A 16,619-nucleotide genomic window follows, 5' to 3' on the forward strand; every position below is an offset into this window, starting at 1 on the left:
TTATTTTATGTTAAAAGTTCTTAAATGGTGTTCTCATCTATTCTCCAGCCCTGTTTACCAGGTGATTGATATTTCAATCATATTCAGAGCAGATTGAGCAAGAGGAAAGATTTCAGGAACAGCATTTAATCGGCACTCTCAGGAAGCAATATCACAGTAGTGCAGGTTTTAATCAGGCACAATGTATTGTAATATAAGCAAGGGCCAGAGTTTTAATATATATGACAGTATACAAGCAGCATTGTTTTTAGATAGGACACTTTAGAAACGTTTTCCCTGAGGCATCAACAGCTCTTTAAATGACTGTTGCTAGTAACATCAGAATTGCTCAAGCAGAACGTCGGGTCTAAAAAACTAAATATTGTTGCTTGTTACATAGATCCTTCTAGCAGACCTCTCCTCCCCTACATCCCTCTGCTGACCTGGTCATCTGTTCTGGCCCACTGAGCCTTTATGAAATTAAATGAATCATCCTCCTGAACAAATCAGTTAGAATAGAGCATGCTTGAATATTTCTTGTTCAACTTGTCAGCTTCTTTCAAGTTGTATTAATAAAATAAAATAAAAAGAAACTGGCAACATACTGAGAATGTTTTCAGGATAACAGACTAAAGAAATGAAAGCTCTTTAATCTGACCTTAAATAAATATCTTCAAAGCCCAGTGAAGTTTATAATATTGTTGTTAAACTAGTGATTTCATATCCTCACTGACATACCCACATTCTGTTGCTATTGTAAAAATGGAATTTTTATTTCAGGAAAACAAGAATTACATATTTTGATTTGTTTATCCTGTGTCTCTGGAATTAGACTGGAAGCTCTGTAAGGGCAGAAACTGTTTCCATCTTGTTCATTTGTATTTAAAACACTGCCTTCGAACATGTATTTGTTGAAAAATGAATCAATGAATGAATTAGTTATGCTTAACAAAACCAAAGGCTATGAAGAATAAAATTACTGTAAAAATTTACACACACATACACACAAACACAGACTAAATGCACAGAAAAACCAAATCAAACACAAAATTGAACACTTAATCCAGTCTACTTTCTAATCATAAAAATGACTAATGGAGCAACAATTTACTAGTTTTCAAAGTTGATGTATGGATATAATTTCATGAGAAAAAAAATGTAGGGCCAAAACTCAGATGGATGACGACAAAATTAATTTATAAACCTCATCAACAGCAAAATAAAGTTTCTGAAATGTATACAGACACATCTACCAAAATAAAAATCTCTTTATATGTGTAAAAATTTTAAATACTGAATAATGCATGGGTAGATATAAAAAAATTAAATTTTAGCAAAAGGTATTTCAAGAGCACATAGTTAACGTTAAAAAAACATCCTTGGGTGGAAAGTGAAAAAAATCCCATTTCTACAGTTTGCAATCATCCATTAAATCTTTCTACAACACATTGCCAAAGAAAGGATGTGGTGCCAGTCTCTGAATCCGCAGATGCAGAAACTGAGCTGCAAGAGAAGTAACTTGCTCAAAGTGTCTGAAATAGTAGAATGGCTTAGATGGGAACTTGGGTCCCTTGATTCTTACTATTATGTCTTGCTGCTGCAGGGCACTTCCCAAAATCAAAGCCTGAATTAGTCCAATGATATCATTTTCCTCTACAGAATAGAGAACTCTCACTACCAAATAAAGAACACCCACCAGGCCAGCCTCATTACCACTTCCACACTCACTGTAGTTTGGCATAGCTGCTGCTTGTGTTCCACTGAAGGATCAGGGGTATAACCTGTACCAGACATCTATTACTCACATTTTTTAAAAACATTTTAAAATTTTTTATTGATTTTTAAAGAGAGAGGAAGGGAGAGGGAGAGAGATACCTACATGAGAGAGAAACATCGATCAGCTGCCTCCTGCACACCCTGTTCCGGGGACCGAGCCCAGGATACCCTGACCAGGAATCAAATCTGCAACCCCTCGGTGCCCAAGGTGATGCCCAACCAACTGGGCCACACTGGCCTAGGCTATTACACACTCTTCCTCTGTCACCAAGTCAATCCCATTCTTCTCCTGGGCACACCCAGATGATGCAAAGGTCTTAGAAGAAACTCTCTCTAATGCCTGATCAAATTTACTGTTACCTGATAGTAAGGCCATCATTAAAAGATAGACTATTAGTCTTCCCAACCTGTCTATACCCAATCCTCAAGCAGAGTTGTTGCATTACAAAATGTACTTTTTTGCTCTAATGTCCTTCAAGAATAATCTGTTCTGCTTAGTTGGTAGTCTATACGTGCACAGTCAATAAATTTGGGAAAAGCAAAACAAAACTTGAAAGTAAATCTGACCTTATAACCTGTACCAGACATCTAAAAAAACTATGAATTATTTATCTACCAATATCTTTATCTTAGCTATTCCATGGAAGGGAAAAGATATGGAGAACTGAAGTTTCACAACACCATTAGTCTTATCTCACCCATAGCACTTCTGTGTTAAAAAAGAATGAAAGCAGAGATATGAAACCATCCTCTGTAAAATCTACTTGACCTTTAATAATATATTCCTAAATGTTATTGAACACACAATTTCTTTTTCATGCTAGTTAGCATCAAATCTTCCTATAAAGACAATGCACTTAGTACAACACTCTTCTGAGGAATATCATGGGCATCGTGTTTAATATGGTAACTGGACAACAATGTTGGTCTGAAGAGATTTAGCATTTAAAGTAACAGGTGAAGAGCCTTCCTTCTTATATCAAACTGTAAAATCAATTTCTGAGGGGATCACTGTGACTAAAATGTTGAGAAATAGGAAGGTGCAACTCTTCCTCTCATTTCTAGTGTTTCAGATACCATGTGGTTACACATAAAACATTAAAATATGTAATTTCTAATAATAGAGTTATAGGAATATCCTCAATGTAATGAATAAAATTCAGTAACACACTAAAATCATTTTTCATCACATCAAAACAGTAAAATAGTCAACAAAAGCTGCTTCCCAAGCTACATTCCCTTTTCTTCACTCGGTTCTGGAAAGTTGATAAGCAAGGGTTAAACAGCCACGTAACAGAGGAGGTTAATCGTCTGTGGCTACTGCATCATAGACACGCTTTACCATAAAGCAAGACATTAGGTACTAACAGAAGCTGTGGGAGAATATAGTTCTTAATATCAACTCCATAAAGTGGCAATAACCCCTAATAAACTGAGCTCATTTAATCTACCTTAGAGATTTATTTACGGGATGTGTATTGCGACATAAGGATGGCACAATCATTTCAGCACCTGGAGCCAGGTAAACCTGAAGTTAGCCAAGTTAATAGTATCTTTTCAAATGCCAAGAGTCACGAAATAGTCAAAAATCCGAAAGACATCAAGGAAATTGATTTTTAAATTGGAAGAAAAACGAAACGACTTTTAAGAAAAGCTACGTGTCACGGATACTTTTTAGAAAAAGCATCCGTAAAACACTTTATGTGGAAATAGAGTCGCTACAAATTGTAGAAAGAAAGACTCTTCTCCCTTGGCGTTCAGATCCCAATAACTATATTTAAATTCTCTTCTAAATCAGTTAATATTCCCAACCTACCTCCCACTGTCTTTTAATACAAAAAGGGAAATAAATCTAATTCAGCCACAGCAAACATGTCCTCAATTGCAGAAGTATGAGTAAGCATTAAAAACAAAAACAAACAAAACCTGTATTTAAGATTTTCTTTAAAAGGCCTTTTAAATAAGAAAGGTCAAACTCCCCCAGTCGCCGAGAAGAATGTGTTCTGAATCTGTGTTTAGGGACGACTCAGAGAACCTCTACCCCCAGCTTGGCAATAACAAAAGCAGGTCAATCCACACCGATAATCTGGCAGATCAAGGTCAGTTTGTAATTCCTCTTTGTTTATACATTTATCCAAAAATACCAGCTACCCTAAGTAGAACAATAAGATGATTTGGCTTCATGTTTACCCAGAGTCCTCATCAGGGATATTTTTGAGGCTAGGCATATAAATCTTTAGTAAGTAGGGGGGGGAAAGACAAAGGGTTACAAGGCCCAGAGAAATTGGAGAGATTCAAAGCTGTGAGACAAATATTTTCAGTGCAGATTTGAACTGACTATACCCTAAGTGAAGGCAAAGATTCCTTATTTTTGTGAAGTATGTCATTATTTAGAATTGTTTGTGTTTCTTAGTATCTGTTTGTGTCTTCTCTCTGTATATTACATACATATGAAAATTCATTGCAAATATTTATTCTGTTCTGTGTACTGTATTGGCATTTTGGCAGTTATAACATAAATACTTAAGTACTATTTGGATCCAGTTAAAGAGATGTGTGAAGATTAAATGCATTGGAAGAAAATTAATCAATCAGTGGAATGAAAACATTGAAAAAAGACACAGATCAGACATTCGATTAGGCACTTGAAATAAAATGAAGACTAAGACTGTGTACTCTAGGGGCTTATAGTCCACTAGAAGAGCCAGATAGGTAAATGCCTAACATTCCAAATGATATAATAAAAATATACAAAGGGGTTATGTAGGTCATTGCATAGACAAAATAATGGTTAGTTCTCTCATTAACTAAAAAGACATAAATGCTTAAAATAATCAATAAAGGGCATATAGCATTCCATTGTCTACTAAAACAAATACATCAGATTCTGGTAAAAAATTCTGAAAATAAAAAAATTCCTATACATTCCTGGGTACTAGTGTTTTTAACATTAATAATAATATGGCTTCAAAATAATGCAATTGTGTAAAATAATACATAAAAATTGGTTAAAATTGTTAGCATATCAACTTACAAAATGCTTTTTATTGCAATAGTCATAAATAAAAGAATAACAGTTGTATTTACTAATTAGATTTTTTTTTATATAATACACAGAAGAATAAAGTAAGTCAAAGGTACAATTAATGAAAGTGCACTCAAACTCATGCAATGTAGGGAAATATCCTCCTTATAAAGTGTGATGTACTAAATGAGCCAATTCTTGTAGCTATCCATTCACAGATGAAGTCCCTATTTTTAAAAGATCTCCTTCTCTCTCTCTCTCCCTCTCCTTCTCCCTTTCCCTCTCTCCCCCATCACTCCCTCTGCACAGGATGCTTGAGGATGAGTTCAGTGTTTCTCCATACTGTCACAGTTGTCCAAATTACATCCAAATCAAAAACTGAAAACACAATGTCTCAAATTTAGCAATACGCTGACACTTGGCAGCCCATGAAGATTGCAGGCAATTAATATGATCTAAAAATCTATTTAGCCTGAAATAATAACTAGGATAACTTTGAGATCCTACCATGGCAAAATGTGTTAATGGGCTAGTTAGGGAACAGAGTATTGATTTAGGAACAATTTCGGATTCTTCTTTTTGCTTGGGAGAGTGAAAGGAACAATCCCCATTCAGGAAAAGGGATACACATTTTCACTCATTACTGTACTTCATTCCGGGCGCAAAGAACTATTTAGAAATAACAGATACTGTATTATGTATCACAATGGTGAATTTCATTCTGCCTTGGCAGGGTAAATAGTGAGTGCAGAATGTGAGTAACTGCGTGCTGTACCAGAGTCATAGATATATAATTGCCTTCAGAAACATCCTTCTCTGAATACCACATACACATTAATACATGACAGTGAATTTACAGCCAGGCCCCTGTTCTATCCCACATGATCCCTGAAAAGGCTTTGAAATGAGGACACGTGCATAATTAAGGCACACTGAATATCACAGTACATGTAACAAACCAGAGTATTATGAATCCTTAGGGGAACCTCATAGAACTAATACATTTTCTAAAGAAAGCTGCACATGAGTAAAGAGAGCCTAAAATGCTAATTAGATCCTCTCAGTGAGAGCTATAGAAAAGTTGATTCTTGAATCCTGAAGTTGGGCACAGAATGGAACATTTGTATACAGAAAGGCTGAAGAGAGAGAAAAAGAACTTGACATCAAAGCCCCTCAATAGATGATTTACACAATTTGTGAGAAAATAAATGGAGCTAAATAAAAATATAACAGTGGGAGAACTCCAAACCTCCTGAAAGGGTTAAGTATGAGAACTGATTTCCTATTAGAAAGGGATTATGTAACAACAGAGGGAAATACTCAGCCTAGCATATGCTAATTTAGTCGGCTTTGCCAGGCATTTCTATGTGTGTTTGGCTGGCTGTTTCATATCCTTCCCCTCTTCTTTTTGCCATTTTTATTATGAGACTAAGGAGGTTGAACTCACACAATATTCAAGAATGACAATAACAAAAACAAGTAAAAGCACAATGTAATGATTTAACCTTGCTAAAATTCTGGGGTCCTTGCCTTGGAGGGTGAAAGGAAAAACACCCACTCTGTATGTATTCAGTATACAGGTTTTAGCAAAACCCCCTTTCTTTATACTTCATTCCCCCTATTAATTTATTTGATAGGTCTTTCAGGTTGGTAGCATGGTCAGGAGTGGGGGAGATATTATATTCCTGGTGAGTGTTAAGGAAGTCAAGTTACTATTCAGACTTCAGCACATAAAATAGACGGCAGTAAAGGAATGACAATTAAATATGATGCTTATTGTACATTTTCTTCTTTGCTGTTAAATACAAATATTCTAATCATTTCACATTGCAACCAAATACTACTTCGGGTTGAAAAGCAGAGAACATACAAGCATGAGAACAAACTGAAAATATAGGTGTGATGGACATTTTCCCTAGGGGGGTATAGGACAAGCTAGTGTAAAACATGAGTTTACTAAGAAAGTAAAAACATATTTTATGCACTATGAATTTTAGTCCTTCATGTTTAGGCATTATGAAAGACACTTGCATTTTTAAATGCACAGAATTTTAGCAAAGAAGCTAAAAATACTTCTTTACAAAGAACAAATTAATTGGCTTTATAAATTATACCAAATCAATATAGCAGCTATACACTTGGCAGTCGGCAGCACATCCTCACCAGGAAGGTGCTTTCTCACTGGTTCCACAAAGATGACTCTGGATAAACCATGCACAGTTACTGTAAATAAACCATTGTCAAGGATATAAATTTATTAGGGAGTCTATCTGACCTATGAAAGGACTTTTGTGTTCTTGTGTGAAATCATTTGCACTATTTTAACACACTCAGCTTTAGGAGTTTATGTTCCTCAAAGTAAAGGAATGCTTTTTTTATTTTCTAAACAATCCCAAATGACATCAATATCTAGCCCCCAGAGACACTGTATAACTATGACTAACCAGGGGTTTCCTCTTCAGCATTCAAATGGCTGAAAGATAATTTAAATACTCAAGTAAAACTATTTGCTGACTCAGAAAGTGTTATCCCCAAAGTTGAATAATGACTGTCTTAATATTTACTTCAAAGTCCTCTAAAATAGAATGTGAATAATTAATGGCCAGCTCTCTCCCTGGCAGATCTCCTTACAACCTCAGCCCTGTGTCTATGCAGGTAGCAGAGGTTCTCACCACTCAGTTTCATAAGCACAAAGGAAGACCCAGAATAAATGCTCAGCTCTACTGCAAATTCAGAAATTGTAAACCTGGCGCATGTGTTTTTAAGTGGAAAAGTTAATCACTGTTACAGCCTAAGAAAATTTATCTAAAAATATATTTGTTAACTTTCATAGAAAGGGTAAAAGAAAATGAGTGCAAACAAATTCCTGCCTTTTCCTTACACTTCATCTCTGGGAGCCCCAAACTCTGATTGCTGATAAAATTATAAAGATATCCTTCAGTCCTAAAAATAACTGTACACTTTAAACTTGTATATATGTGCATATAGAGATAAATGATTGAGGAATATTTCCTTTTTCAATAATTACATCCCTGATTTTGGCATTAATATTTAACTGATACCTAATTTAGCAGAATACTTACTTTCCTAATTTTTAAATATGCTACATACTTCTAAGATGAAAACAATTTCATACCTGTTTAAAGAAACTCACTGAACACATTAACAGGACCAACTGGGCTCATTTCTTGGATAAAAATTATAGGCATAATATGTTCAATTATTTTGTTCTGTAGCAAATGGAATCAAAATAAACAAAGCTGCATTAGTTACTGGTATCTGATAGGCTTCCGTGATAGGCTACCCATAACAAGTGGTCCACAACTCTTACTTTTATTAAGGAATGTATTTGGTGCTTCTGCCTTTTTGATTAATAATATTGTTCACAGGGCAAATATTCTCTACTGATTTGACATTAACACAAATTCCACGTTATGACCATAAAATAAACTATGTGAACATACATGGAACAGTTAATCCCTATTTCTTTTAAAACTACTGTATTCTCATAATACAGTAAATGCTCCAATAAGAAAAAAACGAAGGGACTGACTCCTTAAAGGAAGGGAAGGATCTCAGAATATTTCCTAGCCCAACATACATTAAGCCCAACACATGTAAGCAACTGCCTAGCAATCCTATTTTAAGATTGCTATTTATCTTCATTAAACTGACCCACGTTCCTGAGAGTGTTCACAAAAACTATTCATCATTCATTTGATGAAAATGATAATTTTATTAGGATTTATTTATTACATTAATTTCTAAACCAAATAGGTGTTCTCTCATTTACTTTGTCATGAGCTCCCATGATTAGACATACTCTCTGGATTATTCCTGGTTATAAACGGCTGAAGGAGGGTCAGGGCCACCACAAGCTATGCAAGACTTGCCATTTCTCCCCTGCCCATGCCTGCTTTCCCGGGTCTGCCGCTGCGGAGCACATTAGGCCGAGATGCCATTTGCATCATCACACAGCAGGGGGCTTCAGCCGCCTCAGCTCTAGGTTAATCTTCACCTACCTCTCTACACGGGAATTTTCCAAAGAGGCCTTTTTTTTGATACTACAAAACGGCACTCCAAAAATGCTTGACATTTTCAAATAAAATGGTGGCAATGAACTTGTCCTTTTAAATATTTTAGGTTAAATTAGTAAATTGAAATCATGCCCTTCATTTTTTTCATGGAAAGAGTTTGTGATCTAATCTAATGCAAAATATCTGAGATTTTTAATTAAAGAAAAAAAGTGAGCCAGGAAGCAATGGTAAGAGCAACTGGTCAGATTGCATTGATTTAAAGATTTATATCAAGAGCTGTTGCTATGTTACTTTTCTATAGGCAAACTGTTTCCTAAACTAATACAGCCTATAAAATGTTAAAATTAACTCAAGTACATTATTTAACAGAGTATGAGTGCTGATATATTATGAAGAGAAGGGACCATTTAACTCCATCATAATTAATTAGGGCATACCTATTCTTCAACGCAGCACTATTTATTATTCATCTACTAAGTCTAGAGTAAGAAGACTGAAAAGGTAAGTAAGACTCACGGCTTGCCCTCAAGAAGCTTAAGTTTAATAATCATTTGGGCACTAGAGCTGTTTTAGAGGGTAAACAAACCAGTATCTCCCAATTACACAAAGGGCTTCTGACTTCAGCTTGTGAATTCTGCTCTTCCTTAGTGATTTCCCCTCTCACTGCCTCCTCAGCCTATTCAGCCAGCTGCTATGCAATGGGCAATTTTACCAAGGAGGTTTAACAAAGTCTATTAAAAAGAGAATTCTTTCTCAGTAAATTTCACAGAATGCATGTCAGCATGATCAAACAAAACATCAATATGCCAGGTCTACATAATATTATTAATGTACCCAAAGTCCTTCCTAATAAATAAATAAATCTCACTTGTCTCAATCATATAATACCCCATAGGCTGCTTATTTTAAAAAGAAAATTGATATAGTTTGATATTGATTTTAGGCCACTTTAAAATGCATGCTTAGGATGTCTTCCAACATTTTTGCACTTCCATTCATTCTTGAAGTGATTTAAGTAAATTCTTCTTTAAGAAAAATGACAGTGTCTCAGCATGCAAATGTGGATGAAATAGTATTCAAGTACTGTATTTCTAGTGGAGAAGACAGAAGAGGCCATCTCAGTTGATGCTTAGCTTTGTTATACTATGTTCCCAGAGCTCTAACAGTTGTACAAATGCGGAGAAGACAATAAAGTAGGTTTCCATAACTTAATGCAAAGTTAGTCCAGAAACTCCTCATATTTGCAGGGAGATTTTCTTAATTACTAAATGTCTGGTGTTTGTTTAAGTCTTAGACATTGGCTCTTATGTACAGACTCTACTTTTCAAAGTTTCAGCTATTAATCAAAAAAGGGTGTAGTGAGCTATATCCCAGGGATTGCATTCAGTATAAGAATTAAGCTTGACAAGACTAAGGTAATTACAAATAGAGGTAAAAGAGTGGGGGAAAACATGATTTTAGGAAGTAGTAAGTCACCAGTATTTTATTTAGTGTGCATTTTATATTATAATGTGTTTTCTAAAAATATAAGAGGATGTTGATGACACATACCCAGGCAAGTAATATGCATGTCCAATTGACCTTTAATTTGAAGGTCTTTCTTTCTGAATATAACATATTTACTGGAATGTTCCATGGCAAAAACCAAACAAACCAACCAAAAAAAACTAAAGCCCCAGTACTTACGTTGGATGTGTTTTTGTGTAAGATAAACTCTAAAAAGGAAATAAAGTCCTCAATAAAATCTGGGCCTATGCATGTCTATTTTCCTGTTATATATTTTGCCTGTCTCTCTTTTTCACCCTCTCTAGGATGGCTCCTTGTTAAATAAGACAGTCTCCATCTTGCAGTGCCTCCTGAGGCACGGGAAGGGATATAGCTTCAGCAGGGGTTAGCTATTGAATTGGATCTACTCTGCAGCCCAAAGGGGTCTCAGTTACAGGTGGCAAGTGTTTGCACTCCTTATTCTAAAGGAATTCACTGCTCTTACCTCAGATTTTTCCTCTGTCTGTGATGGAGGAAAATAGGAAAGGATGCTCCATAGCTTAACACTGAATCAAATTTTGTCTAAGTAGTCTAATTCCAAATTATACTTTCATCAGAAACATGTTTATTTTCTAATATTTATCTCATAAAGACCCACTGGGGATGAACTGGTAGGCATTGTACAATAAAACTATTTAAGCTTTTTTTTTTTTTTTTTTTTAACTCACTTTCTCATTTACTTGATTCTCACCATCGGATATCATTCTACGCATTAACAAGCCAGAAGATTGATTTTGCTTCTCAGAAAACGTAAAAAATGGTTACATGTAAAACAGGAAAACACAGAGATAATGTGTTCAAATGAGTCCTCTTGTATAAAATAAAGCATGCTACAAGAAAGGAAAAAATAATACAAAGGATAAATAAATTGATTAGTATTAACTTAAGTGACCAGATACCATTATAGTGCTGACAAGACTAAAAATAAGAAGCTGTAGACTGCCTGTAGTATTTGCCTAGTCATAACTACTAGCAGGCAGAGCAGACTCCCCCTAGCCAAAGTCAGTTGCTTACTGTTTCCCCTACCACCCTTTCTTCCCTGCACACAGAAAAGACAGACCTGCTAAGTATTTAATCTGTGTCCAGAAAATAAAGCTTTCCTTTTACAACCTCACCAAGCCCTAATAAAACAGTAGGGTGGTGGGAGAAACATAAGCCTGAACCCCGAAGCAATGTTTTCAGACAAGACTAAGACAAGGAACGCATGAGCAATTTGTTGGAGCAGGAACTGACAATATCCACAAAGTGTGATGTGCTCGTGGAGCAGTGTTTGATAAATGTGAGGCAGCCATAAACATGAGAAGACAATCCAGTGGTGCTTCGCGCCCCTCCCCCTTCTAGTTTTTTTTTTTTTTCTTTTTTTCCCCTTTAAATCCTGTCTCTGTTTTGGAGTGTTAATATGGCCTGATCGAAGATGCTCACAAGTACACAGATATCATTGGGCTGGTGCTCTTTGCCTGGTTGCTGTACCGGACACTTATGTATTTATTTATTTATTTATTTATTTGGACCTGCTGCTGGTGCTGCTGCTCGTTGCAGTGGTGCATTTTCTCTGGCATCCCCACACGCCTTCCACCACCACCCCAGTCCGCTGTGAAAGCGACACTGTCTTACTCACTGGTTTACATACTTAATAAAAGAGACCCATGCCCTAAAAAAAAAAAAAAAAAAGAATGCAGCTGATGGAATCTTCAGGGTAGAGAAAGTAAATCTTCCTCCAGGCTGAGCGAGGGGCCCCAGCAGACAGTTATTTCGTAGTGCCCCGAACAGACAATTCGTGGGGAAAGGCTGAAGGCGGAAGGAGGCGACCCCCAAGTGCAGTCCATCGCCCACATGCTCTGTAATAAATAATCTTCTCGCACCAGCCCGGCAGTGTGCGCAATGACGTGCTGGGGCCAGCACACACACATTGGCAGGGAAAACACATCCAGCGGTGTCGAATTTTCATCACGATCACCAAATTAACTGATCTCCCCACATAACACTCCCCTGCCCGGCGTGGCGCGAGCGCGGGAGCGCGTGCGCGCGCGCGCACACACTCACACACACACACACACACACTCGCACACGCTCGGGAGCTGAGAAATGCAAGTTACTGAGAGGTGAACTGGGGTCTCTGGGAGGATGTTTCGGCACGGATTAGAAACCCAAGTAAGGTGTCAGCCAGCTCCCGGGTTACTTGGGGGGGGGGGCGCTGTGGGAAATGGGACGAGGCAGCGGAAGCAGGAAGAATGGGCTGTCTGCCTTTCTCCGGGATTCTGGCACATGACACATCTGAAATTTGCACCCAGCATAAAATACACAAAATTACCACAAAATAGTCTAAAGAATACCTCGGCGAAGTCAGGTGGTTAACCCAGGGAAATTCTGCCCACTAGCTTTTCTTTCATATTCATAAATATGCATAAATGAAATAGCGTCCCGGTCTCTGTCCCGGAGGACAGGAGCGAGTGCATTCCAAGAACTTGCTGAAAGATGGCTCATTGACCTCATTTAGAGCCTCCAAAGGCCGATCGGGTTTTGCACGCCTGTGGGTCTACATGTGTTTCACTTTCACATTCCTTTTACCCAGGGACAAATAAATGTGATCAACTTATCTTTCCCACAAATCCACAAATAAGGACAGAGGGGTTAGAGGTGGGCAAAGACTGAACAAGAAATCAAGAGTCACCGAGCTTTAAGAAAAATCCTGTCGACCATCATTTCACATCCATTCTCCCCGAGACTCACACTCAAGCCACAATCCCCGCGCCCCTCTCTTCCAAGCAGCAGTCCTCCGCCTTCCGGCCCCGGCCCACCCAGCCCGAGGACGCCGCCTCTGCTCCCCCGCCGCCCCAAGCGTGCGCTCCCCGCGCACCCCTGCTCCGAGCGTGGCCGTGCATTTCAGCAGCAGCAGCGCGCCCCCCATTCCCGCACAGCCCCTTGCTCCCTCCTCCAAAAGGGTGTCTGGGGAGAAGTGCACCTCAGGTCCCCAGCCCCTCCGCGTCCAAGCCCAGGGATTTGCATAATCGCCGCGTTGTGTGCGGTTTCCCTCCACTGCGGTCACAGGGGTCCTCGCGTTTCACGCGAAAGGGTAATATTAATTACGGAAAGGAGCGCGGGGAGCGGACGGGGGAGGGCGCCGACAGAAAGTAGCTGCTGGCTGGGGTGCATGTATTTCTTTGCTGGGGGGGGGGGTGGAGAAAAGAAAAAACACACGGACTGAATAATAAAAACTCGGTTTGTTGATAAAGTGGCTTTGCGTCTTTTAATGTTTTCCTTCCTTCCTCTCGCCCTCTTTTTTTTTTAAATTTCTTGGCTTATTAATTCATTCCGTCTTTTTTCTCCCTCTTTTATCTTTCTCTTTTCTTTCGTTCCTTTTTTTTTTTAAATCCCAGACAGTCTCCTCTCTCTTCCTAGGTGAATGACAAGTCTCACGACACCCCCCACCCCGGGGTGCTATTGCCATGCACACGGTGCTGCCGCTGCTGCTGTTCTCGCCGTCTCGGTAGCTCGCTCCCAGACTCTCACTCACTTTTTAAAGACACAGGATATGATGCCGGCGGGGAGAAGGGGATGGAGAGAGGCGACCCGAAAAGGGGGAGGTTCGGAGACGACACGAGATGGAGAGGGGCGGTCGGGAGCGTGATGTGGGAAGCGGCTGGTGGGTGGTGGTGGGAGGGTGGGGTGTTCAGAGAAGGCACAAGTTGCCAGCCAAAAGGCGTGGGTGGGGTGGGGTGGGGGGGTGGCGGGCATGGGGTGAGAGATCCCGGAGGCTCAGGTGAACGGAAAGGCGAAAGGTGCCGCGCAAGGGGCTGACAGCTGGGGGAGCAGGGCTCAGCCAGAGCCAGAGATTGGAGGGGCAGGAGCAAACTGCCACTGCCCCCTGCTGCACGGGGGAGTGGGGGGGGGCATCTCAGGGGACTGGGGGACTGGATGGGGGAGAGTGGAAATATGGGGTGGAGTGGGGATGCTGGGGAATGGGCGTGAAGTTGATGTTCCCCGAGGCGGGGCGGGGATTACCTTGTAGCAGGAGCCCGCAGACACTGTAGAAGCGGAGCACGGCGCTGCGTTTCCAAATCATGGTCCCTTCTCTAAAGGGTTGGGGGAGGAACCAGGGGGCAAGGATCTGCTGGTGAGCGCGGCAGCGGAGCGCGGGGCTCCGCCGGTGTCCTCCTCGCGCCGCCCGCCGGACCCACGGTCCCCGCTACTGCGGTGTTCGAACCCGCGGACGCGGATCGGCGGCGGCAGAAGCGGCAGCGGCGAAGCACCCGCAGAAGGGGGTTGCGGTGGGCGAAATAGTTTCTTCTCCTCCTCCTGCTGCTGCTGCTGGTGCAGCCGCGAGAGCCCGTCCGCCAGGCGCGGGTCGGAGCTCGCCTTCCCCTCGGCGCGCGCAGCGAGTCCCAGCGCCCGCCGGGGTGGCCGAGCAGGTGGTGCAGGGACGCCGGGGTGTCGGAAAGGTGCGTACGAGGGCTGCGAGGAGTGGGTAGGTCACGGCAGGGAGGGGCAGAGGGAGACGGGTTGCTCGCAAGCAGCAGCCGCCGCACGCGCTCGGGGTGTCTCGGGGTCCTGGGAGGAGAGGCGGCAGCGGTGGCAGCGGCTCTAGTGGCGGCGGCGGCGGCGGCTCCCGGATGCTCCGGCTGCAGCGGCGGCGGCGGCGGCGGCGGCGGAGGCGGCAGCGGCGGCGGCAGCGGCGGCAGCTCTACAGAGCACTAGACACAAGGGCAAGCTCAGCGCGGCGGAGGCCCCGCCCCCACCCCGGCCAGACAGACACCGCCCCCTGGCCAATGGGAACGTACCCGCCCACCACCCGTGGCCAATGAGAGAAAGCGTTGGGTGGAGACAAGCGCCGGGAAAAACAAACAGGCTTCTCAAGGACCCTTCGGGCAGGAGGAACCGAAGCCCCCGTCCGCACACCCCCGGCTGGTCTCACCTCCTAAGAGGTGTCTCGGCCTCACTTGCAGAAGAGCCTGCCGTCTTCAGGAATCATTGCCTCGCGCTGGGGAAGGGTTCAGCCAATCGCCGCCGCGAGGGGGCGGGGTTAGCCGTGTCCCCGGCAGGTTCTGGAATCCGCGGCGCCCGGGACGGGTCCTGGGTGCGAAGTTGTTCTGCGCCCTCGGACGCCCGGAGCGGAGGGTGCCGCGCCTGCCCGCCCGCCCGCCGCAGCCCGGCCCTCCGCCGCTCCCAGCCGCACGGGGGAACTGCAGAGGGCGTGGGAGGCGCTGTGCGTGGGGCGGGCGCGCCTACCTGTCTGCAAGAACTCGATTGTGGCAGGAAAGCAAAAGTTAGGGGCGGAGGAAGTGATTTTGTTGTTCTCCGGAGTTTTGCCTTAGTTTAGGCATAAATCTCATTAAAGCCTCGTGGGTGACAGTGACATTCGTTACTGTAATCAGGCGGACCCTGGTTCAGATCCCATGCTGTCTGTCTCTTCTTGCTTCATAATGTTTGATGATTTTAGTCGACCGTTTAAATCTGAAGCCTCCTCAGCTACACAGCCGGGAAAATAACAGCACTTAGCTCAGAGCTGTAAGGTTCAGTTGAGAATGCAAACATCCTAGTACAGGGTCAGGCAATGGGTAAGCGCTTTATAAACGGTGGATCTAGCTGTTTTAGTGGGGATTTTCTAATTAAGGGAAGCAGGAAATCTTAGGCAATCTCCTACAAATGTTTTAATAGCCTTAAGGAAGGGAGAAAAAGCACAACTGTACTTTCTTCAGAGACTCAACCAAAGTGGTCATAGAAAGGAACTGAGGAATCTGGGAAAAAAACACCTATATAAATGAGAGCACTGTGAAAAGTGTCCTTTAGAAGAGAAGATATAAATGAGCAAGACATAAATTAATCAGAAGTTGTGTTTCTGAATTAGCTTAATTCCCAGGCTTTTCCCTATGACCAGTTTTTAATTGGACCAAATTAGCCGATGATGGACTAGTTCAGTAGTGTTAAATCAGTCACACCATAAATAAAGTCTGCTTTGTTTGAAAGACTACACAATAGAAACCTGCAAGCAAGAAGACAGAGGGAAAGATGAGAGGCGAGATCAATACTGATGCCCTTCGCTCTTTCCCATTTGTTGCTTATTTTGCCACAACCTTTTACAAATTCAACCCTTGCCTTTTAACTAATGACCTATACATTTCTCTGTCCACTTTCCTCCCCAGGTCCTCAAAATTAAGAAATAAAATGTCCATAATAAAACTGCAAGTGGACTCTAGGAGACAGAGGATGTGTGAATACTCCTGTTATTGTAGGAGATAGTTGCCTACTGTGAGTTTTAG

General features: G+C 41.5%; 1 protein-coding gene across 4 annotated transcripts in view; it reads right to left on the minus strand.

Annotated features, from left to right (window-relative positions):
- CADM2 (cell adhesion molecule 2) overlaps window positions 1-15,067 on the minus strand; it is a 997,699-nt gene extending 982,632 nt beyond the window's left edge. For 2 of the 4 annotated variants that reach the window (XM_081138747.1, XM_081138744.1), the window contains exon 1: window positions 14,365-15,055. In XM_081138747.1, coding sequence (XP_080994873.1) covers window positions 14,365-14,425 — 61 coding nt within the window. In that variant the 5' untranslated portion in view covers window positions 14,426-15,055. Of the gene's footprint in view, window positions 1-14,364 lie in introns of all 4 variants that reach the window. The other 2 variants (XM_081138746.1, XM_081138745.1) reach the window with 2 other exon arrangements.
- Between the last annotated feature and the right edge of the window lie 1,552 nt (window positions 15,068-16,619).

Source organism: Miniopterus schreibersii (genome assembly GCF_964146895.1).
Source record: "Miniopterus schreibersii genome assembly, chromosome: 5".
Taxonomy (NCBI): domain Eukaryota; kingdom Metazoa; phylum Chordata; class Mammalia; order Chiroptera; family Miniopteridae; genus Miniopterus; species Miniopterus schreibersii.